This window comes from Mesoplodon mirus (genome assembly GCF_964341445.2).
Source record: "Mesoplodon mirus genome assembly, chromosome: 9".
Lineage (NCBI taxonomy): Eukaryota > Metazoa > Chordata > Mammalia > Artiodactyla > Ziphiidae > Mesoplodon > Mesoplodon mirus.
The window spans coordinates 109443616-109467469 of record NC_138985.1 but is presented as its reverse complement, the minus strand read 5'-3'; the positions used below and the strand labels follow the sequence as shown (position 1 = coordinate 109467469).

General features: G+C 61.2%; 2 protein-coding genes across 6 annotated transcripts; both read right to left on the bottom strand.

Moving 5' to 3' along the window:
- Window positions 1-762: 762 nt before the first annotated feature.
- Window positions 763-4736, bottom strand: ASIC3 (acid sensing ion channel subunit 3). 2 transcript variants are annotated; one of them, XM_082633080.1, is made up of 11 exons: window positions 4048-4736; window positions 3140-3290; window positions 2810-2937; window positions 2451-2652; window positions 2301-2357; window positions 2051-2198; window positions 1669-1760; window positions 1478-1557; window positions 1305-1376; window positions 1053-1111; window positions 763-962 (listed from the first exon to the last, which is right to left on the bottom strand). In XM_082633080.1, exons 1-11 carry the CDS (start codon window positions 4579-4581, stop codon window positions 827-829), a joined length of 1659 nt encoding a protein of 552 aa, XP_082489206.1. In that variant the 5' UTR covers window positions 4582-4736; the 3' UTR covers window positions 763-826. The 2 variants fall into 2 exon arrangements, with proteins under 2 accessions (XP_082489206.1, XP_082489205.1); XM_082633079.1 differs by having other exon boundaries at window positions 763-939; window positions 4048-4662.
- A 1606-nt stretch (window positions 4737-6342) lies between these two features.
- Window positions 6343-23449, bottom strand: ABCB8 (ATP binding cassette subfamily B member 8). Of its 4 annotated transcripts, none has more exons than XM_082633078.1 (17): window positions 23277-23449; window positions 19140-19452; window positions 18650-18805; window positions 18480-18574; window positions 18226-18331; window positions 17193-17354; window positions 17027-17112; window positions 16803-16900; window positions 16261-16366; window positions 13035-13068; window positions 12681-12817; window positions 12392-12486; window positions 12114-12247; window positions 11263-11410; window positions 9384-9634; window positions 8557-8685; window positions 6343-6506 (listed from the first exon to the last, which is right to left on the bottom strand). In XM_082633078.1, the coding sequence occupies exons 1-16, from the start codon at window positions 23369-23371 to the stop codon at window positions 8560-8562; spliced, it is 2142 nt and encodes a 713-aa protein (XP_082489204.1). In that variant the 5' UTR covers window positions 23372-23449; the 3' UTR covers window positions 6343-6506; window positions 8557-8559. The 4 variants fall into 4 exon arrangements, with proteins under 4 accessions (XP_082489204.1, XP_082489202.1, XP_082489203.1 ...); XM_082633076.1 differs by lacking the exon at window positions 6343-6506 and adding an exon at window positions 6512-8261; XM_082633077.1 differs by lacking the exon at window positions 6343-6506 and adding an exon at window positions 6512-8161.
- Between the last annotated feature and the right edge of the window lie 405 nt (window positions 23450-23854).

Below are 23854 nucleotides of genomic sequence, written 5' to 3'. Positions count from 1 at the left end.
ATGGGGAGAAAAGAGCCGGGCCTTTCTTTATGGTTCTTGTCCCACGTGTACCCGCCCTGCGTCTCCCCTCTTCATGCCCCCCACACCCAGGCCCCCAGGCTGGGACAGGAGGCACCCAAAGCGGTGGCTGGGAGCACCCCCTCCCCGGCTCCCTTATTTGTCATTTTCCAGTATTTAGGGTGCCAAGAAAGCAGGCCTGGGCGTGTGCTTACTGGCAGAGGTGGGAAGGGAGGGCCTGGGCTCCCCCCACCCCCCGCAGGCTGCGGCCTGCAGCTTTTGTGCGAAGGCTGCGGAAGCAGGATCGGTTCCTGTGCGGGGCGGGCAGGCTGACACTCGGTCCCAAGTGTGAGAAAAAGTCACGAACGCCTAAGACAGGACAGCAGCTTGTGTTCTTGGAAGCGGGCTAGCCACGCCAGCTTCTCCCCACCTGCTCCGCTGCTTCTTGCCGGGCTCTGATCAGAGTCTTTTGCCAGCCCTTCCCTGATTGGACCCCAAGTGCGGCTGTCCTACCACCGCCGCCTCTGCCTTCACACCTGGCTTTGGGCTCCGATCACTCTGAGATGTCTGTTTGACAAACTCATTCACACTGAGGCTCAAGTGACCGATGCCCGCTTACTATTCTTCTCTCGTAGAGAGATTTCTGGAGGTTAACATTTCAGACATCACGTCTGCTGGATGATGGCTGGCAGAGGTCTTCTTGTGCCCGAGTAGGGCTGACTGTGGCCTGGCCGGTCTGCCTGTAAGTGGAACAGCTGAGGCTGAGGCACTAGAACTTTATTTGGGGTGAAGGTAGAAAGACACGTGCGGGCTGGCCACGTCCAGGATGTCAGGGTGCGGCCCTGAAGACACAGACGCCCCATCTAGAGCCGGGTGACGAGGTAGCAGGTGCGTTGGGAGGAAGAGAGCGTCTTGGTGACGGCATAGGGAGGGTTGGGAGGCCTGGGGAGACACGGACCACGACCCTGCGACAGGAGGCCTCTCACCCACTGCCCTGCCCCTCTGGACTGGACCTCCCCCATCTCCCTTGACCTTAGGGGGCCATTTCTTGTTACCTGGAGCCCAGGCTGAGGTGGGGAACCGGGGTTCGTTGGCTGCCCAGCCCTTCCTGAAGCTGTGAGAGGAGGGTCAGAGATTGGGGTGGGGTGGTGGCGGCGGGGATCCTCCCTCCCAGAGACCAGCCAAGGTCACTGCACGCCCGTCCCGCATCACTTTTTCTCAGCTGGGTAGGGAGGCTGTTCTACACTTAGGAGGAGGGGCTGAGCACACACAGTGGAGACGGCAGGGGGGGAGGAGGGGGCTGTTACCAGGTTGGCGCTGGAGTGCCTTTGGGAGCGCTTTCGGTTCCAGAAGTATCCCAGGACTCTGTGCCGGAACACCTGGGGGAAGCAGTGCTGGAGGTGGCCAGCGCACACCTGCCCCCTGGATCCTGTGGCTTGACTCTGCCCGCCTCCCACAGCTGGAGCCCAGGTCCACCCACCTCACACACGTAGTCCAAGATCTCAAGGATGGTGAGCAGGCTGGCGCCGAGGAACAGCCCCATCTGGCCCCCAATGTCACCTGTGGAGACCGACCGGGTCACCTGTCAGCTCACTGCTACCTGCTCTGCCCACACCTCCCCAGACCGCAAGTTGCCTGCACGCACGCACACGCGCACACGCACGCACGCACCGAGCAGCTCCGATATTTCGTAGGCCTTCTTCTGCTCCACCGTCTCGTAGTTGAGGGCCTCAAAGAAGATGTCCAACATCAGCACATTCTCCCTGGAGGAAGAGAGGCCAAGAGTGTTCGCTGGACGCCCCTAGTGCCAGCTGCTGGCAGGAACAGGTGCCCCATTCTCTGGTCTCTGAGTCATGAGCCCTGGGGAGGGATGTCACCGTCCCCATTTTCGGAAGAGCCGGCGTCAGAAAGGTTAAGCAGCTTGCCCCGCGTCCCCGACCCCGGTAATGATGTGTAGCTTGGTGTCCCATCCCCGGGCACTGCGCACGGAGGCTCGGCCCGGAGGCTTGGCGCTCGCCTCGCCCCCAGGCCCCCGGCCCCCTGCGGGGCTCACGCGATGTAGGCCTCGCTGCGGTTGTGTTTCCGGGCCAGGTAGCGGGCGGCGGCGCGGCTGGGCATCCGCACCATGGAGAGCTCCTTGGCGTAGCGCGTGCTGGCGCACGGGTTGGGGCAGGTGCACGCGTCCTTCCGCAGCATGGCGTCTGCGGGCCACAGGCGCCTGGGTCAGGGCCGCCCGCCCCGCAGGGTCGGGGTCGAGGGTGGAGTGGGGTGAGGACAGGATGCGGGGGAGGCTTGCCCCTTACCCAGCGCCGGGTCGGCACAGTCCTTGTACTGCTGGGGGCTGCACACTGGCGCGCCGCCTGCACGGCGGCGGAGGAGACAGCTTCAGGAGCGGCCCCCCCAGGCCTCCCCGCCTCCCCAGACCCCCTCCTCTGCTGCCCCCAGCCCCTTACCTGGCATATGCATCATTCGGCAGCCGCACTTCCGAGCCACATAGCGGCTCTCGCAGGCCAGGCGACACCCTATTAGACTATAGGGAGGGCTGGGGCCTGGGCTGGGCCTGGGGGGACCCAGAGGACCAGGGGGTTCCGGCTCAAAGTCAGGGTCCAGAGAGACAGAGCTGCAGTCACCCCAGGGTGGCGGCAGGAAGCTCAGCTGTAGGCGGACAGGTTAAGGAGGCTCTGGGAGAAGTGGGGGCCTGCGTAGAACGCGAGATCACTGGGACAGGTCTGAGGAGCTGGGGTTGGGGTCTGAGGTGGCGTGGGCTCAGGAGGGGGTCGGAGCCTGGCTTTGGAGGCACCAGAGAGGATGCTTGCTGCTTCTGGCAGGACACGAAAGTCTGGTAGCCAGGGGCCGCCCCGAAGCCCAGCTGGTCAATGAGTGGCGGCTCCTCCTGGCTGTGGATCTGCACTCGGATCCCCACCTCAAACGGCGTCTCCTCTGCAGGGAAGGGGGAACCCTGGGGCCTGAGTCCCAAGAGGCCCCCTCCTGCAGCCCCCTCTCCCCAGGGCTGTGACCGACTAAACCCACCCACTTCCCACAGGAAAGGACGGGCCTGGGGCCCTCCCCGCACCTCCACGTCTCCCCAGGGCCTTCTGCACCCCACCTGCCACTGCCCGGCCTCGCCCGTGCGCCCCCGCACCCGTGTCCCTCCACACGGGCAGGTACTCATCCTGCTGCACGTCCAGCAGCACCTCCAGCCCGTTGCCCATGCCGCCCTTCGGAGTGGTGAGCAGCTCCGCCCCTTCGGCGCCAGAGTTAAAGGTGTAGCACTGCCCCATGCGGGTGAGGACCTGGGGCAGGGCAGACAGATGGCAGACCTCGCCAGGGAACCAGGAGCTCAGGCAGCCCTTTCCCCTGGGCCAGTGCGAGGACCGTGGGACCCCTCCCTCCCCATCCTCTATTTGGGTCTCTCCTTTGAACACTGAAGCCCACATCTTAATGCCCCCAGACCCTCCCTCAGCCGGCACGTGTAGTAGTAGGACCCTCGCTGGACTGTGACCAGCTAACCCTGCCCCTTTTCCACAGGAAAGGACAGGCTTGGACCCTCCAGTTCCTCGCTCCCACCTCCACCCCCAGCCCAGGGCACAGCCTGCAGGGCAAGCGTTTCTTTGGAGGCTGGCATAAAAGGGAGGGGGGCCCAGCTGCCCCCTTCAGGTCTGGCAGCATGTGGAAGAAGCAGCAGGGAAACCAGCCCCCTCCCCCTGGCAGAGAGGAGAGGGTCTCCTGCCCTAGAACACCAGATCCCCCCACCCCCCAGGAGCAGGCTCTCCACAGACCAGACCTTGGGCCCAGAGCCAGCCTGGGTGAGTGCCCCTGGCTGGGAGGCGTGACCTTGCACGCTGCAGTCCAGCTGAGCAGCAGGGAGGGGCCCGAGGAGGACAGCTTGCTGGCTGAACAGAAAGGCACTGGTGGGGTGGGGAAGGAAAGGATCCCCCAGCACGGCTGTTAAGGTTCCCTGGCTCTGGGGGAGTGTGGGCCGGCAAGGCCCGGCAGGGACCGCCTGGAGCTCCCGGGCCCCTGGTTGGACGGATCGGGCGGCCGGCTCACCGTGGTGAAGTTCTCGGGCCCGCACGGCCAGCCTCGGTAGCGGCAGGCCAGCAGCATGTCCTCGAGGGCGTGCCCGGCCCGGGCGTAGAGCCGGGCCACGTCGAAGGTAGGGCTGGGCATGAAGCCGGGCGGCGCGGGGGGCCGGCCCAGGGCACGCAGATAGGCGGTGTGCTCGGCGGGCTCCAGGCCCAGCAGCGCGGACCCGGCCCAATGCAGGTCGTTGGGCGTGAGGCGTGAGCGGCGCAGCGGGTTGATGTTGCACAGGGTGACGGCCGGGAAGGTGAGCCGGCGGCTCTCACGCTCCTCCAGGGCCGTCTCGTGGTGGAACTCCCCGTAGTAGCGCACCCTCCCAGCCACCTGGTAGAGGAGGGTGGCCAGTGCCAGGAGCACGGCTGTGGTCCACAGCCCCCGGCGCGCCATCGGGCCCCCCGGGCCGAAGACGTGGCCCAGGCCGTGCATCGAGCAGCTGCTGGCGAACACGCGGATGTCTGAGGCCGGCAGCTGGGCCTCCTCCGGCCCTGAGGGGCGCTTCATGGCCGGAGCCCGGGGCGCGGGGGGAACCAAGCTACAGAGGATTAGGAGGAGGAGAGAGGGTCGGTCCGAGGACTGGAGGGGCCGAGAGGGGCTTCAGAGGGTCAGGCAGGGGTCTCGCGGGTGTTGGGCCATGAGAGGAGAGGGTGGGGAGGTACTGGCCTGGCGGGTGCAGCTCGGCCTCCTCCTGGCTGTGGCTCTGCTGGGCACGGTGCTGGGCTGGGGGCTCCAAGGCAGAGACCAGGTAGGGTGCAGCCGACGAGGCAAGCAGGGCGGCTCTGCTGGAGGCTGCTCTGCTGAGCCGGAGCTGCGGCAGAGGATTGGGTTTCAGCGGCGAGGGGGCAAGGGGGCTGGCAGAGCAGCCTGGGGGGCGGGGAGGTCCCTGGGGCCCCAGGCGGAGCCATTAGTGCAGCGTCGGGGGGGAGGCCTGGCTGTGGAGACCAGAGGCGCCAGCAGGAAACCACAGCAATCCCGGGTGGGCTTGAGGGGAGCCGAGAGAGAAATTGGGGCCAGGGTGCTCTCGGGGCCCTCTAGATCTTCAGCTGCAGCCCCTGTATGTCGGGCCTGAGGGTCAGTCGCTGACCCTTGGCCCTGTCCCCGTCCTCTGCCCTCTCCTCCCTTCCCCCTAACCTCACGCGGGGTCATCTGCTCTTTCGCAGAGCGGAGCTGGCTCCTGACCAGGCTGGAAAGTGGTGGGAAGTTGGCATCAGCAGACTCTTCTGAGCCCCCAGCGTCCCGGCCTACTCTGGGTGCCAGGGTCTCCTCTGGCCCTACGTGCAGAGGTGGTCTGTCCCCAGTGACCCTCTCTCCCACCTCCCCATGCTCAGGCCCTCGTGTCTGGGGGGCTGTCCTCTGCCGTAGTGACGGTGGGCTCACCTGTCGCCCTTCAAGTATAACACGGGTGCCCATGTGACGCCCTCCCAGGTAATATGGATGCCCTATGATTTCACATCTTTTTTCACTTGACAATATATTCTTGAGACCATGTGGTATCCAGTACCTAGAAAACTTCATTTTATAAATGGCTGCGTAGCATTTCATTTATCTGGATGTACCATCATTTATATAACCACACCCCTGTTGATGGACATGGGGGGTTTCCATTACAAACAGTGGCGCTCTCAGTAACATCCTACAGACATAAACTCCTAGAAATAGAACTGCTGGGTCAAGAAGAGGCAACTGCATGGGTAAGGTGATAGCACAAAATTCCCCACCGTAGGCGTTATTACACCACGGTGCGCTCCCATCAGTAACATGGAGTGTGCCTGTTTTGCGTGGGGGCTTTTCTGGAGGAGGAGAGATGCTGCCCCCAAACCGGCTGGAGTGCCCTGGGCCACAGTGCCTGGCACAGCATGGCAACACTGGCCTTGAGGGGGCGGAGCCGGGGCATTTGACTGAGATGCCGAGGAGGAGACGCTGGGTCAGGCTAGGGAGGACTCCCAGAGGCTAGCGAGGACATCTCCAAAAGGCAGAGCTGCAGTCTACAAGGCCTCAGGCAGGACCCGGGGGTCCTGCTGATCCAAGGTACAAGGGACGGGAGGCAGCTGCTGGGCGCTGCGGCTGTTGTGGAGGCTCCTCGCTGGCGTCAAGCCCTGCGTTTGGTTAAACGCTCACCTGCCCCCGTGGAGCTGGGAGTTGCACTGCAGGCCTGAGAGAAAGCAGATTTATCTCCACTAATGTATTTACTGCAGTTTATTTCTGCTCCATGTTCCTCCACAAGGCATTAGAGGCGAGGGTCCACGGGCTCTCCGCGGTGAGTGGGACGTAGCCGCCAACTGAACAAGATCACGTGGCGCCGTGATCGCCTGGCCTCCTGTCCGTCCTTCTGATGAGACCGCCGCAGGCCTCATGGGGGCAGGGACGTCCTCATCCCCCCCAGCCCAGCAGACGCGGCGGCACACAGCAGGTGCTTAATGAACGCACACCTTGAAGGAGTGAATCACATGGTTTATTGCACAGATGTAACCAGCTTCTGAGGCCAAGTACTTTACCACAGATTATTCTAATTAAACTCTTAAAAGAAGCTTGTGAAATTAAGTGCAGCTAGGTTTCCGATCTGCGTGGAATAGCTGCAGGAGCCAAGGGTGAGGTCAAGGCTACACAGCAAGTGTGCAGCTGAGCTCAGGGCCTTCCAGCTCAGGGCTCGCCATGGATCTCACCACTTCCCTAAAGAGGGGATGCGGGGCGGGGGGTGGGGGGCAGGATTTGGAGAGGCCACCCTGCAGAGGTAAGGAGAGACCTAGAATCTGGTGTCAGAAGACGTCTGGGTGGCTGGAGGCCGCGGCTGGTGCTGGTAGAGCACGAGCTGGCCTCGGCCGGGAGAGGCCAGGCAGGCCCGTGTGGACTTGGCCGGGGAGTTGAGGCCTGCCCTTGGCTGCCCTCACTGGGGAGGCGCTGAGCGGCAAAGCAGCCCGGAGCTGGCCCGTGCTCTGCTTCCCAGGCCAAGCCTGCCCTGGGGTGCAACCTCTCATCGTGAAGAAAGCAGGGCATGAAACCAGGGTGGCTTTGGCCCTGGGGTATTTAGGGGTATTGCCCTAAAGTAGCACCTGGTCCTAAACCACACTCAGAAGAGGCTGTGGGCACTCTCACCCTGGCTCCTGCACTCACACCTGAGCCCGCGGCAGCCTCCTCCAGGCTGGCCTCCAGCCACAGCTGTCCCTGCTGGTCCTGCCCCTGCTGCCAACCCCTGAAACATGGCATCATCCTTCTATGTCACGGGATAAATCCAAAAGGTCCGGCTGGCCTTGAAGGTCCAGCATGGGCGGCCCCTCTTCCTCAAGCCAGGGCGCAGGACTCACGATGGAGTCCTCAGCCCAGACGTGGCTGTGAAGGGGGAAGGTTTCCTGGTGGGACGTGACACGAGCAGGACCAAGGCAGGAGGGGTGCCCAGTTCTAGGAGCTGACCAGGGCTGGGGGCAAACCCTGGCTGCTCTTAGGTCCCCAGAAGCGGACAAGAGTCCAGCCCCACCCCATTCACAGCTTTGGGGTCACAGGGCTTGTGTCACCCGGGGCAGCTGGCCTATCCGCTTTCGAAGTGAGGCTCTGGTCCCACCTGCTCCAGGGAACCTGTCTGACCACGCGAGGGAGGCTGGCCTGGTAGTGACCGCTCCTTGCCGGGCTGATTCTGTATTCTGTCAGCCCAGGGGGCTTGGCATCAACTGCCCCTCAGTGGTGAGGTGACTGTTAGCACTGAATGTCCCCGTGGCTGGAGTTTGGGGTGCACGTCCTCTCCTGTCCCTTTCAGAGCTAAGTGTCCTCACGTAGAGGGTGGCAGTCCACAGTCTCACCAGGTGACAGGCTCGAGGCGCACGGGGCCGGGGCAGAACCTCTTGTGGATCAGACCACAGCTGCCCTCCCCTCCTCGCCCTCCCCGAGAGCCAGGGGGCCTGTTAGGCGCCCGTCCCGTTTAGATGGGGGGAGGGCAAAATCTAGAGCACGGACTGCGTAAAGGCGCAGGGAGAAGGAAGGGAAGTTGTTCCCAAGACGTGGGCTGAGGGTTTGAAGGGTTGGCTCAGCGGGTGGGCGCCTTCTTGCAGGGCCCGGAGAGGCCTGTCGGGAGTCCACGGAGGCAGCTACGGTCCTGGTACGGGTGTGGGATGAATCCTGGGGTGAGTCCCTGTTCCCGCCCCCAGTGCTGACTTGTGAAAATTCCCTGCAGCTGCGGCCTGCACACCTTTAGCCTGTCGGGTACAGGGGGAGGCTCGGCAGGGCTGGGAGAGGGGTCGGGGAGGGCTTGGCAAAGGGAGGAGACAGGGCAGGGGCCCGCCGCGCAGCCAAGGGCTCTCAGCGCTGGCAGGGGGAGGAGGGCGCCCAACCCCCCCCAGCCCGGCGCCCGGCCCGGGTTTCGCTGCGAGCAGGCAAGCGATGGCAGTAGCCCCCGCCCCAGCATGCTGGCCCTCCTGGGGGCTCGGTGCCCGGGATCCCCCCCCGAACTGAGCCCTGGCCCTGGACACAGATGCGCGGCGGTGACCAGACCTCTCAGGACTTGGGGTGCTGCTTCCCAGGGCCCCTGGGCGTCTCAGGAGGCGGGGCATCCAGGGCCTGTCTCCGGATGAGCTCCAAGTAGAGCCCGCCCTTCTTTAGGAGCTCCTCATGGGTCCCCACCTGGAGAGAGGAAGGAGAGGCAGACGGTCACCCCAACCCAGCTCAGAGTTCAGAGCCCCTGGAGGGCCCGCTTCTTATGAGCCGTCGGGCACGGCTTCACCTAAGCCAGTGTCAGTCCTGAGGAGAGTATGAAACCAAAGCACAGCTGATTATGGATTGCCACTGGCGCACCTGTACTTGTCAGCTGAGCTAGATTGTGGAAGAGCATCTGGGTCCCCCTGTCTTTCTTACAGGGCCCAGTGCCCCTCACCCAGTGCGAGTGGCCAGGGGGCTGTGAGCCGGGCCCCGTACAGCCCCCGAGCCCTGCTGCAGAGCCAGCCTCTGGGGTGCTGTTCCTGCCTGGAGCAGCACCTGATCAGGGTCCCTGGTGCGGCCTCTTCTGTGCCTCAGCCCCTGGGCCCCTCCCCCAGCAGCGAACGCTTCTCTGAGAACTTTCCCCTTTGATCCTGGGAGCCACGCTGCAGCTCTACTCACTGCCCCACCCCAGGGGACAGAGGAAGAAGCTGGGGCCCCGAGAGGCCAGGGCTTATCGAAGGGCAGGAACTCCTGAATCCAAGTGGGTGCTGCTTTCAGACTATGAGCCCAAGGCCCCAGGGCCAGGCCAGACCCTCACACAGCTCAGCTGAGCCGCCCATTCCACTGTGTCCGTGGTTGAAGCCGTGCCAGCCCCCTGACCTGCTCCCCGGGCCCCAGCTGACCTCGCAGACCCGGCCGTGGGCCATGACGACGATCTGGTGGGCCCCACGCACGGTGCTGAGCCGGTGGGCGATGACCAGCACGGTGCGGCCAGCGCTGGCGCGGTCCAGGGCCTCCTGCACCAGGCTCTCAGACTCTGAGTCCAGTGCGCTGGTCGCCTCATCCAGGATCAGCACTGAGGGCTGCTTGACGAGGGCTCGGGCGATGGCCAGGCGCTGCTTCTGGCCGCCAGACAGGGTTGCACCCCGCTCGCCTGGGAAGGGGATAGGGCGGGGGCTTGAAGTGGCGCTCAGCTCTGCACTTGGGGGCGGCCCTGCAGATGGTCACCGGGGCTGTCTGGTACTTCCCATCTGGCCCCTCGGGGCCCTGCCCTGGCCCTGTGCGCATTCGTCCTGCCTCTCTGAGGGCAGGGGTGTTGCCTGGTGCCAACACGATCCCACATCCCCGTGCAAACGTGTACAGGCACTCACAGGGTGACGGGTCGTGCACGCAACAGGGCTCAGTGATGCCCAGAGGCGTCGCTGAGCTCCACCCACGCACCAGGACAGGGGCTCGGAGCCATGACGGGCCTGGGTCCCACCCCCTGCCCTGGCCCTGCAGCGCTAGCCACCTTCTCCTGGCCTCCTGGCTCTCTGCTGCTGTGGGGACATCCAGGATCCAGATGTGACTCCTGCGGTGGGGTAGGGGGTGGCAGAACAGTGGGATTCAAAACCCACCTGGGCATTCTGGGAAGACCACATTGGGGTCCAAAACGCCCACAGAGAACAGCAGAGGTGGCAGCCTGGTTGCCAAAGAGAGCCTCAGGTGACTGCAGCAGTCACAGAGCAGGGGGGCAGGCTGCAGACCCGGGCAGCCGCCGAGTGCACCGGCTCAGGGGTACAAGGCGCATGCACGAGAGAGGAGTGGGCCCGGCTCCTCCCGTCAGGGTGGGGTCCGCAGGAATCCGAGCCGTGAGTAACACGGAACACGAAGGACGGCTACCCACAGAGGGGGCGCCACTCGGAAGGCTAAGCTCAGCCAGGCTCAGGACTAGGTTTTGGGAAGAGTTGAGAACCTTGGATATGCCTGTGCCGTGAGATATGCTGGAACATTCTGCAACAGAGCCAAGAGACTCTGGACAATAAACATGAGCCCAAAGGCTGAAAAAAAAGACCTCTGAGATGAACACACAAAGTGCAAGCCGCACTATGAAGACTCCAGCGTGATGCTACGGTACTGCCATGTTCCAGAACCACCAGAGCCCTCTTCTGGGTAAGTCAGAAGACAGACTGGCTCAACCAAATCCATCCCTACGGGTAGTCAGGGGGAGCCCCTTTGGTTGAAGGATAAAAGGCTACAGAAGGGGCTTCCCTGGTGGCACGGTGGTTGAGAGTCCGCCTGCCGATGCAGTGGGCACAGGTTCGTGCCCCGGTCCGGGAAGATCCCACATGCCGCGGAGCGGCCGGGCCCGTGGGCCATGGCTGCTGAGCCTGCGTGTCCGGAGCCTGTGCTCCGCCAGGGGAGAGGCCACAACAGTGAGAGGCCCGTGTAACGCAAAAAAAAAAAAAAAAAAAAAGGCTACAGAAGGATAAACAATTACAAAGAGGTAACACCCCCTTGCTTCTGGTCAGGTCTTGGGAGCCGATGTGGCGAGCTCTGAAGAGGCCCCACGTCACGGATCACTTGTGCCCCTGCCCACCATCACGCTCCTGTCCCCGCAGCCTGCTTGTGCCTGAACTGCATGGGCCTCGTCTCCCCTGTCCCCACAGAGTTACCTCTGTCCCACTCGGCCATGGTTGTTGTCTGGTCTTCCCCGATGCTGTGACTGTGTCCCTGCCCCCCGGATCCCAGCCTCGCTCGTGGGCCCCGAGGACCCCAGCAGGATGCTGTCTCTGAACTCACCCACGACGGTGTCGTAGCCCTCGGGGAAGCTGGTGATGAACTCATGCGCGTTGGCTTCCCGGGCGGCTGCATACACCTCGTCGTCGGAGGCGCCCGGCTTCCCGAAACGGATGTTCTCCATGATTGTTGTTCTGAACAGGACTGGCTCCTGGGGGTGGGAGGTGGAGGGTCCACCGGAAACATTCTGATTTTGCCCTGAACCTCTGAGGGGCGCATCAGGGGAGGCTGTTTCGGCCAGAACAGGACCACTTGGAGGGCAGGTAGGGGCAGTTCAAAGTTACAGGTCAAACACAGAGAGGTCCATCAAAGGGGAGAGAAGCCGAGCTCCTGCACGGCACGGAGCCCCTCGGGAAAGGGAGCGGGAAGGCGGCTGGGAGAGCAAGGCCAGCTGGCCCAGCAGGGTCCCCCCTCTCTGGGGAGATGGGCAGGGAAGGGTTTTACAATTTGGCTTTCTCCTGCCAAAAGGGTGCCCTCTATCCACACGTGGGGGTGGGGGGAGGTGGACCCTCGCTGGGAAAGCAGCGGGGCTGAGAGCTTCAGAGCGGGGCTGCGGGACCCTGCTTGGTGGGTGAGTCACCAGCAGTGCCCGGCAGCACCGTGTGGGTGTCCAGACCTTCTGGACACCACAGAACCCAGGGATCCTAAAGCGGCCACCCCATTTCCACCTGCTTGGACCGTTTACATCGAGGAACAGAGTTCCAAGGGCAGAGCTGCAGTCGCTGGGACCCCAGGGAACACTGGGGACCAGTGAAGAGAGCCAGCTCTCCCCCCAGTGCCCCCAGGAGGGCAGCAGGGGACGGGGCTGGGAAAGGGAAGGGGCCCAGGCCGCAGGGGCTGAGAGAAGCAGGCACCTGGCTGATGAAGCCGATGACCTGACCCCGGAGCCAGGAGGGGTCGAGGGTGCGCAGGTCCTGCCCATCCAGCGTCACCATTCCCGCCGTGGGGTCGTAGAAGCGCTCAAGCAGGGAAGCCACGGTGGTCTTTCCTGGGGGTTCGGGAGGGGGCATGGGTTTCTGGAGTGTGTCCGGGAGAGGGACGCCCCCGGTGGCAGTGGAGGGGCCCCTCCTTCCACACTGAGTGGCTCCCACAGGGAGAAGTCACAGGTGGGAGAGTGGCGGGCTCCTCTTACCTCCCCCAGACTGGCCCACCAGGGCCACGATCTTGCCCGGGGGCAGCGTGAGGGTGAAGTCTCTGAGCACCTGGAAGCCGGGACGGCAGGGATAACTGGGAGGAGCCAAGAGACCCTCAGTCAGACCGGGTTCCCGGCCCCTTGTTGCCCGGGTCCCTCCCGAAGTCTCCCTGCACCCCCGAGGGGGGCTTACTTAGAGGGAGACATTGACTCACAGGTCCCCAGAGAGGCTCCCTCTCCCGCCCTCAACCCGGAAAGAAATACCCCTGCGCCCACCACTAATGCTGACCTGAAGCAGACGTTGTGAAAGGTGATGGAGCCACGCAGGTGCTCCCTGGGGATGCAGTGGCCCCCGGACAGCGGGATGCATGGGCTCAGGGTCATGTACTCGAAGACCCGGGTGCCTGCACTGAGCCCCCGCACCACCTGGGGAAGGGGGTTAAAGTCTGCGTGAGGGAGGCACGGGGTCCCAGGGAATGGGCAGCACCTCCTGGACTCCCACTTGGCGGCGGGGGAGGGGCTTGTCATATCCCCTCCGCCCGACACCCAATTCTCACGGCACACAAGTGACGTTAGTGGCTGACGGGACTCCAGCCCAGGTACCGCGTCCACATCCTTGGACCCACCCAACTCTGCCACTCACCTGACCAAACAGGACAGAGAGGTTGGCCATGGACCTGCGAGTAAAAGAGGAGGGTTGAAAGAGGGGGATGAGGAGGGCCTGAGAGAAGGCGGGCCGGCGCCAGAGGGGCAGGTCTGGGTCTCAGCCACGTGGGGGACGTGTTGGGTGAGGCGAGGAAACAGGCGGCCGGAGGCCAAACGCAAAGGTAGTTCCCGAAACCTGGGGCCCTAGGAGCCCTGGGATCCGGCACCACTGGGGAGGTCACCTGGCAAGTAACTTCTCCTTTCAGAGCCACGTTCCCTCCTGGCCTGGATGCGGCTGACAGTCATCAGCTACCTAAGGGCCGGGCTCCAGGGAGGAAACAGGGAAGGCGGGCGCAGTGGGGCTGGACTCCACGCTGCCCGCAGCCTGCAGGGAGGGGCTGTGAGGCCCACCAAGGGGGTCAGATCTAGCGCTGTCCACTCCCGGGGGAAGCAAGGGCTAATGAAGGTGGAACAAAGCACGTTACTCCTTCTAGAGAAAGAAGGAAACAGAAGACATTGGATCACAGGGGGAACTCTGGGGGGACCCCGGACAAAATTCCCTGAAGACATGTCATCACGGGCTCTGCCCTGTGTGAGCGGAGGGGCAAATGTCCATCTGTCCAGACGGTGGGTCACCTCCTTGTCGTCGTGTGGGGCTGCCGGCTGCTAGGAGGAAGGTGAGTCACTACTCCTGAGTCACCAGCCCCTGGCTTAGTCACGGGCCAGCCCAGCCCGTGACTGTGCGTCTCCGATTGTGCATGCGGGCTCTTCTCGAAGAGAAGAGGCAAGACTGACTCCCCAGGATCTCACTTCTCCCAGCACCGGCGGTGGTGGAGGGGGGAGGAGCCCGCAAGGAAACGCCCGGAGAACTTCCCGAGAAGAGCCAGGACAGCAAGTTAGTCTGAGCCTGAGGCCTGTGGCTGGGGAAGCGGCCCCACCTAGCACCTAGCAGCCCGCGAGAGAGGCTTTCTGAAGTCTGTGACACAGCTCTGCCAACTGGCTAGGCAGTGCAGCGGGGAGGAAAGGAAAGGGTCTGGACGTAGGCCATAAAGGGGAGGGGGCCCAGGGCAAGGCGAGTCTGAGGGAGCGGGGCCAGGCCTGGGACGGGTGGCTGCCCTCCGCCGGGGGAGACTTTCTGCCCCTGCCCCGTGGAGCAGGGTGGGGTGACCGTGAAGGGAGCCAGTGGTGTTCGTCCAGGTCGGCACTGGGGGAGGGGCAGCAGGGGGCGGCCCAAGTTCCACCTCTGTAACAGCCAGACCCTCTTAGTCCCAAGGCCACCAGGGATCAGTTCCTGGGCCTCCGGGAAGGAGGGGTGAGGCTGCCCAGGACCAGAGAGGGTCTGAATGGGCCCAGATTAGGAAGCACTGAGCAGAAATGGGTTGCATCTGGTCTTTGTGGAATGCTGGGTCTGGGGCTGAGAAAGGGAGTCTTTTCTACCTGCTTGCCTCCGGCTTAGCGCCATTCTGCCCAGGACAATAATAATAAGGCCGATGGTGAGGGATTCTGGAAGAAACGGCTGACAGTCACACAGGTGGTAAGACACGGGGCAGAGCCATGACACGAGGACCATCGCCACCGGGAATAACGAGGAAGGGACCCAGAGGGGCGTCTGAGCTGACGTTCTATCTTCTGGACATGGCTGGTTGGGAACACAGGTCTTCACTCTTCAATTATTTATTTTACCGTATTTACTGTAACTGTTTATCTAACGTGCATTTATGTTTTATGTGTTTGGTATACGTGGTATCTGGTGGGGAAACAGTGAGGAGAAACAGCGAGAGGAGCTGCTAGGAACTTAGCTTGGAAGGGACAGGAGAGGGGAGGGAGCCCGCCCTGGGCACTCCTGGGGCAGAGCCAGCGGGGAGCTCTGGTGCCTGCGGGCAGACGGGGCCGGCGGAGCCGTGGACACGGTGAGCCAGCAGGGTGGGACCTGCAGGGGAAGGTCAGGCAGAGGTTGGGAGGCCAGCTCTTAAAAAGCGTGTCAAAGATGGCCTATCCATACATGGAGTCTTATTCAGCCTCAAAAAAGAAGGCAGTTCTGACACCTGCTCCAACATGGCTCAACCTGGGAGAGGTCATGCTCAGTGAAATATGCCCGTCACACGGGGACAGATACCGTATGATCCCACCTAGATGAGGACCTAGAGCAGACAGATTCACAGAGACAGAAAGCAGGATGGGGCTTGCCTGGGGCCATGGGAGGCGGGGAGGGGGGGTTCTATAGGTGCAGCATTGAAGTTTTGCCAAATGAAGACATTCTGAAGATGGATAGTGGTGATGACTGCACAATGATGTGAGTGTATATAACGCTCCTAAACTGTGTACTTAGGGACTTCCCTGGTGGTCCAGTGGTTAAGATTCTGTGCTTCCACGGCAGGGGGTGCAGGTTCGATCCCTGGTTAGGGAACTAAGATCCTGCATGCCGTATGGCATGGCCAAAAAAAACCCACCAAAAACTGTGTACTTAAACACAGTTAAGATGGTAAATTCTGTTATGTGTATTTTACAAAAATTTTTTTTAAAAGGCTTGGGGGACTTCCCTGGTGGCACAGTGGTTAAGCATCCGTCTGCCAATGCAGGGGACATGGGTTCGAGCCCTGGCCCGGGAAGATCCCACATGCCGCAGAGCAACTAAGCCCGTGTGCCACAACTACTGAGCCTGTGCTCTAGAGCTCGTGAGCCACAACTACTGAAGCCTGCACACTCTAGGGCCTGTGCTCCACAACAAGAGAAGCCACCGCAATGAGAAGCCCGCGCACCGCAACTAAGAGTAGCTCCCACTCAGCAACGAAAACCCAACACAGCCACAAAAAAAAAAAAAAAAGAAAAAAAGGCTTGGGACTTCCCTGGCAGTCCAGTGGTTAAGACTCTGCGCTTCCACCGCAGGGGGGGCATGGGTTTGATCCCTGGTCGGGGGACTAAGATCTCGCATGTCACGTGGTGTGGCCAAAAAAAAAAAAAGAAAAAGAAAAAGGAAAAAAAAAGGCTCATCGAAGAATTGTCTGGAAGGTGAAGATGGCAACTGCGTTTCTGAGTGTACGGTCAGCGAGTTAGGCTGCGGGGGCTGCTGGGAGCCCCGAGCGGGCTCTGGATGAAGGCAGGGGCTCCCCATCCCAAGCCCTGAGCTTCGCCGGGGGACCTGGTAGCTGTCCTCACAGCAGACTGGCACCCCCGGCCCCTGGCCCAGCTGGGCCCCTTAGGAAAGATAACAGCCCCACACTCACCTCTGCACTGTCTGGGAGGCCACCAGGAAGGACATGAGGTCTCCCCCCGTCAGCTGCTGTCCGGCCACGAGGGAGCCCCCAACAAACAGGGTGCCCAAGACCATGCCTGAGTGGGGCAAGGACAGGGGTTCAAGGAGGAAGCAGCAGAGGGCAGAGGACAGAGCCTGGCCCACGTGTTGGTCCCCAGGGCCAGTCCCTGCTGTGCTCCCAACTGACTGGAACTTAGGTAAGTCACTTGAGTGGTCTCTGCCTCTGTCTCGTCATCTGGCAACGAGTGGGTTGGGGGCACCTCCACGGCTCCCTCGGGGGCGGCCCAGCAGCGTGCTGTACACGGCTCGGCTGTGACACTGGGCCTCCCTGCCCACTGCCCGCCGGCGACAGCAGCCTCCAGAGGCCGGCTGACTGGCCCTCGAGAGACATGCAAAGGACCTCGAGCAGGTGGAGAGCCGCCCGTCGCCCGCCCTGCTGGGACCCGTCCTTCGCTCCTCCGAGCTCAGCCCAAGCCACAGCCCAGGTCCCCCGGCGGGGCCTCACTCACTCACAGTTGAAGGCGATACTGGAGAGCCCCTGGAACAAGGCGATGCCTCTGCCCAGCTCCTCCGCCTTACAGCGGGACCCCCCCAGCTCCGCTCCATAGCGTCTGCGACAGAAGCCAAGCTCAGCCCTCAGGAAGCAGGCAGGCTGGGACGGGGGGGTGGGGGGAGGCGCATCTGGGGAGGCCACCCCCCTGCCACCGCTTTGGGCTCCACCCCTGCCCAGCACTCACTCCTCTTCCCACTGCTCCATGGCGAAGGCTCGCACGGTCCGGACGTTGCCCAGGGCCTCATCTGCCACACCCGTTGCCCTGGCGACCTGCGGGGAGTCTGGGGGTCAGGGACCCAGTATGGAGACAGGGAGGGGTGACAGAGGAGTACAGGCGGGAATGCTGGTACCTGCTCCTGACACTGGCGAGACAATTTTCTGAGAGCTGAGCCCATCAGGGTGCCAGCGCCCATGAGGGCAGGCGTGGCCACCATCAGCAGCAGGGTGAGGCGCGTGGAGAGCATGGACAGGGACACCAGGCAGCCGGCCACCTGCGTGCAGCTTCGCAGCCCCTGGGGAGTGGACAGGAAGGCTGTCTGGCATCAGCAACATGATGTGGGGAACTCAGCAAGAGTCAGCTGGCTACAGCTAGCTCTCCACTCACAAGGCCAAGGCCATAGGTCTGACCCCTGGGAGGCCAACCGACAGTCCACGGGTCACAGAGCGTAACCCCTTCCTGAGGAGCAGGTGTGAAGTGGGGGTGAGAATGCCTGCGGACCGAGGCATCCTCCCCCTGGACAAATCCCGCTTTCATTCTCTTCTGCTCTAAAAACTGAAGAGAGAATCGCCTGGGGAATTCCCTGGCCATCCAGTGGTCAGGACTTGGTGCTTTCACTGCGGGGCCCGGGTTCAATCCCTGGTCGGGGAACTAAGATCCCATAAGCTACGAGGCGCGGCCAAAAAAGAAAAAAAGAGAGAATTGCCTGGTGATGCCGCCCAGGGACGGCTAGGGGTCAGTGACAACGTGGGGGAAGAGGAGAGGACATCAGGAATAGAGCAGAAAGCCACCCTTCCCTCTCCTGTCAGCGTGCCAGGCATTCCAGGGGCAAGGTGGTGATTCTGCTCTGGGCAAGCTGGGCCAGCAAAGGCTCTTGTCTGAGCCTTCCTTCTTGGGCAGGTTTTCCTGGGAGGCAGGATTTCAGAACGGGAGAGAAACAGCCTGTCCCGACCCTGGACGCTGCCGTGGCACCTCCTGCTGTGAACGTCCCTCGTCCCTCACCCACACCCTCACCAGACAGCAGGCTTCTCGCTTTGGCGGGAGCCTGGGCGCAGGACCCAAGGGTGGGGCAGGGCGGAGCGGGGGGTGGGCGGGACTGGCCTGCTGCATCCGCACTAGGGAGCGTGTGCGCGTGTGAGTGAGCGTGGGGGGACCTGGGCGCTGACCTGGGAGATGACGAGTTTGAAGGATGATTTAAACTCCTGCACGTCAGTCGTCAATCGGCTTACCAGCTGCCCTGTCTTTTTAGCATCGAAGAAAGCAATGTCTTGTCTGGCGGTGGGACACGGGGGCAGCGGGTGGGGGAGAAGAGGGAGACACGAGCTCAGGATGAGGCCCCGCCCCTAGACGTTCACCAGAGCCCCCGAGGGCCGCTTGGCCCCCGCCACCACTGCACCCCACAGCCCGAGGCTGGCAGTACCGGAGCAGGTTGCTGAAGAGGGCCCTCCGCATGTCCGCAGCCATGCGCTCGCCGATGCGGGACAGCAGCACCAGGTACCCGAAGGTCAGCAGGCCCTGGGAGAGAGGCCGGATCTCAGGGGCGCCCGCGCGGTTCCTCCGGCAGCCCCCGGGCCCTCCCTTCTGCTGTACCTGGAGGCCGTAAAGGATGAGCAGGTGGGTGCTGAGGTTCCGGGACTCAGTCAGGAAGCTGCCCACGTGGTCCCTCGTGTACTTGGCCACGATCTCCACCAGCTGACCCAGAAGCAGGGGGATCTGCACGTTCACCAGTGCTGCGCCCAGTGCCAGCTTGGGGGGTGGGAGACAGACGTTTACAGGGGGACCACGCTCTTCCCTCCCCCGGCCCTTCCTCTCCCACTACTGCCCACGCTCTGGGGGCTCCTGTGTCTCTTGGAGCGTTAAAGCCCAGCTGCCAGCCCCAGGGGACCCCTGGACCCTGTTCACCCAGCTGCCCTGTGCAGGTCCTCCTGGTGACCCCCAGCCCCGCTGCTTCCCGAGGTCTCCTCTGAGATTTGGCCAGGCAGGAAAGCTGTCCCTAGGTGGCTCTGGCTGGGGCTTCCGCAAACCCCTGGCTGGATTCTTCCCTGTTCCTGGCGTGGGGCGGGGCGGGAGAAGACCTCACCACGATGGCTGCCCCCAGGACCAGCAGATGGGGGCGTAGAAACTGCCAGAAGAGCTTCCAGTTGAAGCGGGGCTCCACGACACTGGGTCCGGAGTGGGCCGGAGGGGCCGCTTCTGCCTCACAGAGTGCCACAAGGCCACGGCAGGGGCACTTACTCAGGACCATGGGGCCCAGGAGGACTCCCCCGACCCAGCGCCAGGCAGAGGGGCTGCGGCTGGGAGCTGGGGGGGCTCGAGGGAGGAAGGCCCGGAGCTGGGGCTGCAGCCGGGCCACGGCCCTGAGGAGGCAGGAGCTGGGGCGGCCATCGCGGGACCTGCAGGGAGAGAACGGCACTGAGGGCTCGAGGGCCCAGCTGGCCCTGAGCTGAACAACAAAGCGGCCGCGCTCCCGGCTCAGCCCTCTGGAGAGCAGCAGCTCCTCTCCCGACGGCCCGTCCTGCCCTTCTCAGGACGGCTCTTAAGCAACCTCGGTTTCTGAGATGAACACGCCCAGCGGAAAGCAATCGAGTGGTAAAGGTGTTCTCCCTGGCTCGTCCCTCAGATGGCGGGCCCCAGCCAGTGACCATCTCCAACCCCTGCTATCTCAGAATCACAGGCCATCAGAGCTGGACGGCGCTCCTCTTACGGTGGAGAACACGTAAGTTCCCAGTGAATGCAGCTCAGAGAGGGACAGTGCTCCCCGCCTCACCAAGTCATCAGTCCGCTCTGTTTGATCCTCACATCCCTGGGAGGGAGATGCCAGTATTCTCACTTCATAGATGAAAAAATCCTGCAGGTGGGCTTCCCTGGTGGCGCAGTGGTTGAGAGTCCGCCTGCTGATGCAGGGGACACGGGTTCGTGCCCCGGTCCAGGAAGATCCCACATGCCGCAGAGCGGCTGGGCCCGTGAGCCATGGCCGCTGAGCCTGCGCGTCCGGAGCCTGTGCTCCGCAGCGGGAGAGCCCACAACAGTGAGAGGCCCGCGTACCGCAAAAAAAAAAAAAAATCCTGCAGGGCTGAGAGCTGAAATCATTTGTCCCCAAGCAGCAGAACTAGGACAAGAGAGGAGCCCTGCGGTCTGACTCCAGAATCCAGGCTTATCCTATGCTGCCACGTGTGATGAGCCCAAGGTTACGTGTGGCAGGGCCAGGACTGGACCCAAGTCTCTGAACACTGGTCAGAAGCTTATTATATATCCCATCGCCTTGTCTCCTTCCTGGCCTTGAGTGCTTATGTGACAAGGCAAGGAAGGAAAGGGTGAAAGACTCCCTGTCAGCTGAAGGAAGAAAAAGAAATAAAATCCAAATAACGTATCGTCATCTTGGGATAGGCCAAGATCACCCCTTTCCTGCAGTTTCGGTACCTGTAGATGGCAACGTGGGGCCGCCAGCCTACTGTGCACCAGAGCTCTGCTCTGAGGAACAGGAAGAGGAGGTGAACAGTACAGGCCAAGTAACTACGCTGTGGTAGTTAAGCTTCACTGTGTGTGTGGATACGAACAACTAACGACAAAGCTTGCTGAGGCTGGAGGGTGGGGGTGGGGTGGGGGGAGTCATTACCGTCCTTTTAAAACACCTGGACTTGAGAGGGCAACGAGGACCATAATCATAATTGCATTTTTTAATTAAAAAAATTTTTTTAAATTAATTAATTAATTTTTGGCTGTGTTGGGTCTTCACTGCTGCGAGCGGGGGCTATTCTTCCTTGCAGTGCGTGGGCTTCTCATTGCAGTGGCTTCTCTTGTTACAGAACACGGGCTCTAGGTGCACGGGCTTCAGTAGTTGTGGCACGCGGGCTCAGTAGTCGTGGCTCGCAGGCTTAGCTGCTCCACAGCATGTGGGATCTTCCCGGACCAGGGATTGAACCCGTGTCCCCTGCACTGGCAGGCGGATTCTTATCACTGCACCACCAGGGAAGTCCCCATAATTGCATTTTAAAGATCATAGCAGAGGGGGGTGAGCTGGAGAAGGACAGGAGTGCCTATATGGAGGCCTGTTAGAAGCATAAGTTATCTGGCCAAGAGTATATGGTAGGACGATCAAAGATCCAAATGAGATTATTGATGGGGCTTTTAAAAAACAAATAGATGAAAGGTTTCTTCTTTACTATGATGGCCTTTCATATTTCCAGACCCTCCTAAGTACACACTCCATCTCATCCTTCCCTTGTTTCAGCGAGGCCTGGGCTTCTTGCCACCTCTATATTACACCTCCCCCGACCCCATCCACCTGCCTGTCTTCCACTGTGTACTTTATATCTATCCAAAATATAAACGGAGAAGCCCAATGTCCTTCTGCCCTGTGTGAATGCCCCTCTTCCTCATTAGACCATATATTCCTTGATGGCGGGAAGCCCTATCTTATTCACCACTGTATCCCCAGCACTTAGCAGAGCTCTGGTACATAACAGTGTCCAGCAAATGGTTATGTTTGTTGAACACATGCTTTCATTAGAAATGCAGAACAATCTGCCCTGACTCGCTGCTGCAGCGTTTGCAAAGTTTTAGACTTACTGTGGATAACAGTAACAAATATGTTTCACTTTGCGATCCAGCCCAATGTCACAGAAAACTGAAAGGCTTCACAAAACAATACTTCCCCTCAATTTTTTTTGGCTGTCCTGTGTGGCTCGCAGGTTCTTAGTTTCCCCACCAAGGATTAAACCCGGGCCCTGGCAGTGAAAGCGCCAAGTCCTAACCACTGGACCACCAAGGAATTCCCTCCCTAATTTTAAAATTAATTGATTCATTTATTTATTTATTTTTGGCTGCATTGGGTCTTCGTTGCTGCGCGCGGGCTTTCTCTAGTTGCGGCGAGCGGGGGCTACTCTTGGTCGCGGTGCGCAGGCTTCTCATTGTGGTGGCTTCTCTTGTTGCGGAGCATGGGCTCTAGGCATGCGGGCTTTAGGAGTTGTGGCATGTGGGCTCAGTAGTTGTAGCTCAGTAGTTGTAGTTCTAGAGTGCAGGCTCAGTAGTTGTGGCGCAGGGGCTTAGTTGCTCCGCGGCACGTGGGATCATTCTGGACCAGGGATCGAACCCATATCCCCTGCATTGGCAGGCGGATTCTTAACCACTGCACCACCAGAGAAGTCCCCCTACTTTGTTTTTAACACGTATTCCATTATATTCACTTTTAAATGATTCAGGCTCACTAAATTCACTTTATGATCTATTGTGTTGTGACCTGACGTTTTAAAAACACTACACTTTGAACGCACAAATACTAAAACATCGTTTGATGTCTTTTCTGGAGTTTCGCTCTGGTTAAAAAACATCGACACCCTTACTCTTTTCCTAAGGACTGTTTTCAAGCCTTTTAATAATTTACCATGGCCACTTTCCAGCTTTTCTCATCTTCTCCAAACTAAGGTCTAAGCAGTGCTTGGTCACTGCCAAGAACTGGCAGATTACTTCCCAGCACCGGTACTTCTAGCTGCAGCTCCGCCCATCTCGCCCTCCATCAGTCAGACGGGCTTTCCAAAGGACACAAGTCCACATCCACCCGCCCGTACGAATCTGCTGCCTGCCTGGCTCTCGGGTTCTTCACTCCAGGATTAGAAAGGAGTAAGTCGCTTCTCATAAAGCATTTACAGCGGAGGGGCAGTTTCAGGGTACATGTTCGTTTCCCACCTGTGTCTTTCTCCCTTGAGACCAACGTGCATAGAGCATACAAGAACACATACATACGCATTACCAAATTGACTATCTCTGCTGAAAGTATCCCGATTTAGGAACCATTTTTGTTCAGTTCACACTGAATCTTTGGAACAACAGCAATACTAAATGTCTCCGGACACTAATAATTTTTGTCCACATCGCCCGGCCAATTCCAAGAACGAGGACTGGGGCCGGAAACGGGGGCCCGACACCTGTGCAGCACGGCGCCCGCTGGTGGGAAGAGACCTGGCGTGGTCACCGGCCAGAGCGCCCCCTCCGTCCAGCCCACACGCAGACACAGACGCGCCGAGCCTCCTGCTGGCACCTGGGTCTCGCTGTAAATAATTGAGGCCAATCCCCGGGGGAGCGACATTCAACCCCGGGCCGGGCCGGCCTACAACTCCCAGCAGGCCTTGCGCGAGCCCGGGACTCCATCTCCCGGCGGTCCCCACGCCCTGCCGGCGGGTGAATGGCCCGCGCTCCCACTAGGTTTGTCCCTTTTTACCTGACGGCCGAGAATGTCTGGAAGCGGAGGGGTAGTAGTGGCTTGCCTGGGACGGGGCTACCCCGAATCCCGACCCGAAATAAGTGCACCAACATGGTGGGGGGAGGAAAGGAGCAGCCGGCAACGGCAGCTTCACCCTTACTCCACTGAGGGCTCCATGTTGGCTCCGGCCCCCATCCCGACAACCCCTTCGCGACTCGGCGATGATTGGTGGAAAGAAGCATCAATTTCATTGCAAGCTGTGATTGGAGAAAACCTTGTTGGCCCCCCCTTCTGGAACTGTGATTGCAGAGAGTCGCCTGTCTCCCGCCTCCAATTCCGGGCGGGCCCTGCCCTGTGCCCGCCGTGCGAGTCCGCTGTGGGGTGACGTTTTGAGGGTGTGCAGACTGCGTCCCCCCGCCCTGGGGTATCCATAGTAACGCGTCAGCTGCTGATCTCCGGGTCATTCTCTCATCGGTGCTCCCGGCGGACTCTAGATGTTCCGGAGTCTCCAGGGAGTGTAGACCGCTGGTTCTGGGAGACTAAGGGACAAAAATCGTTTGGAGTTTTTTCAAAACATGTGCACGTGCTTTGCCACC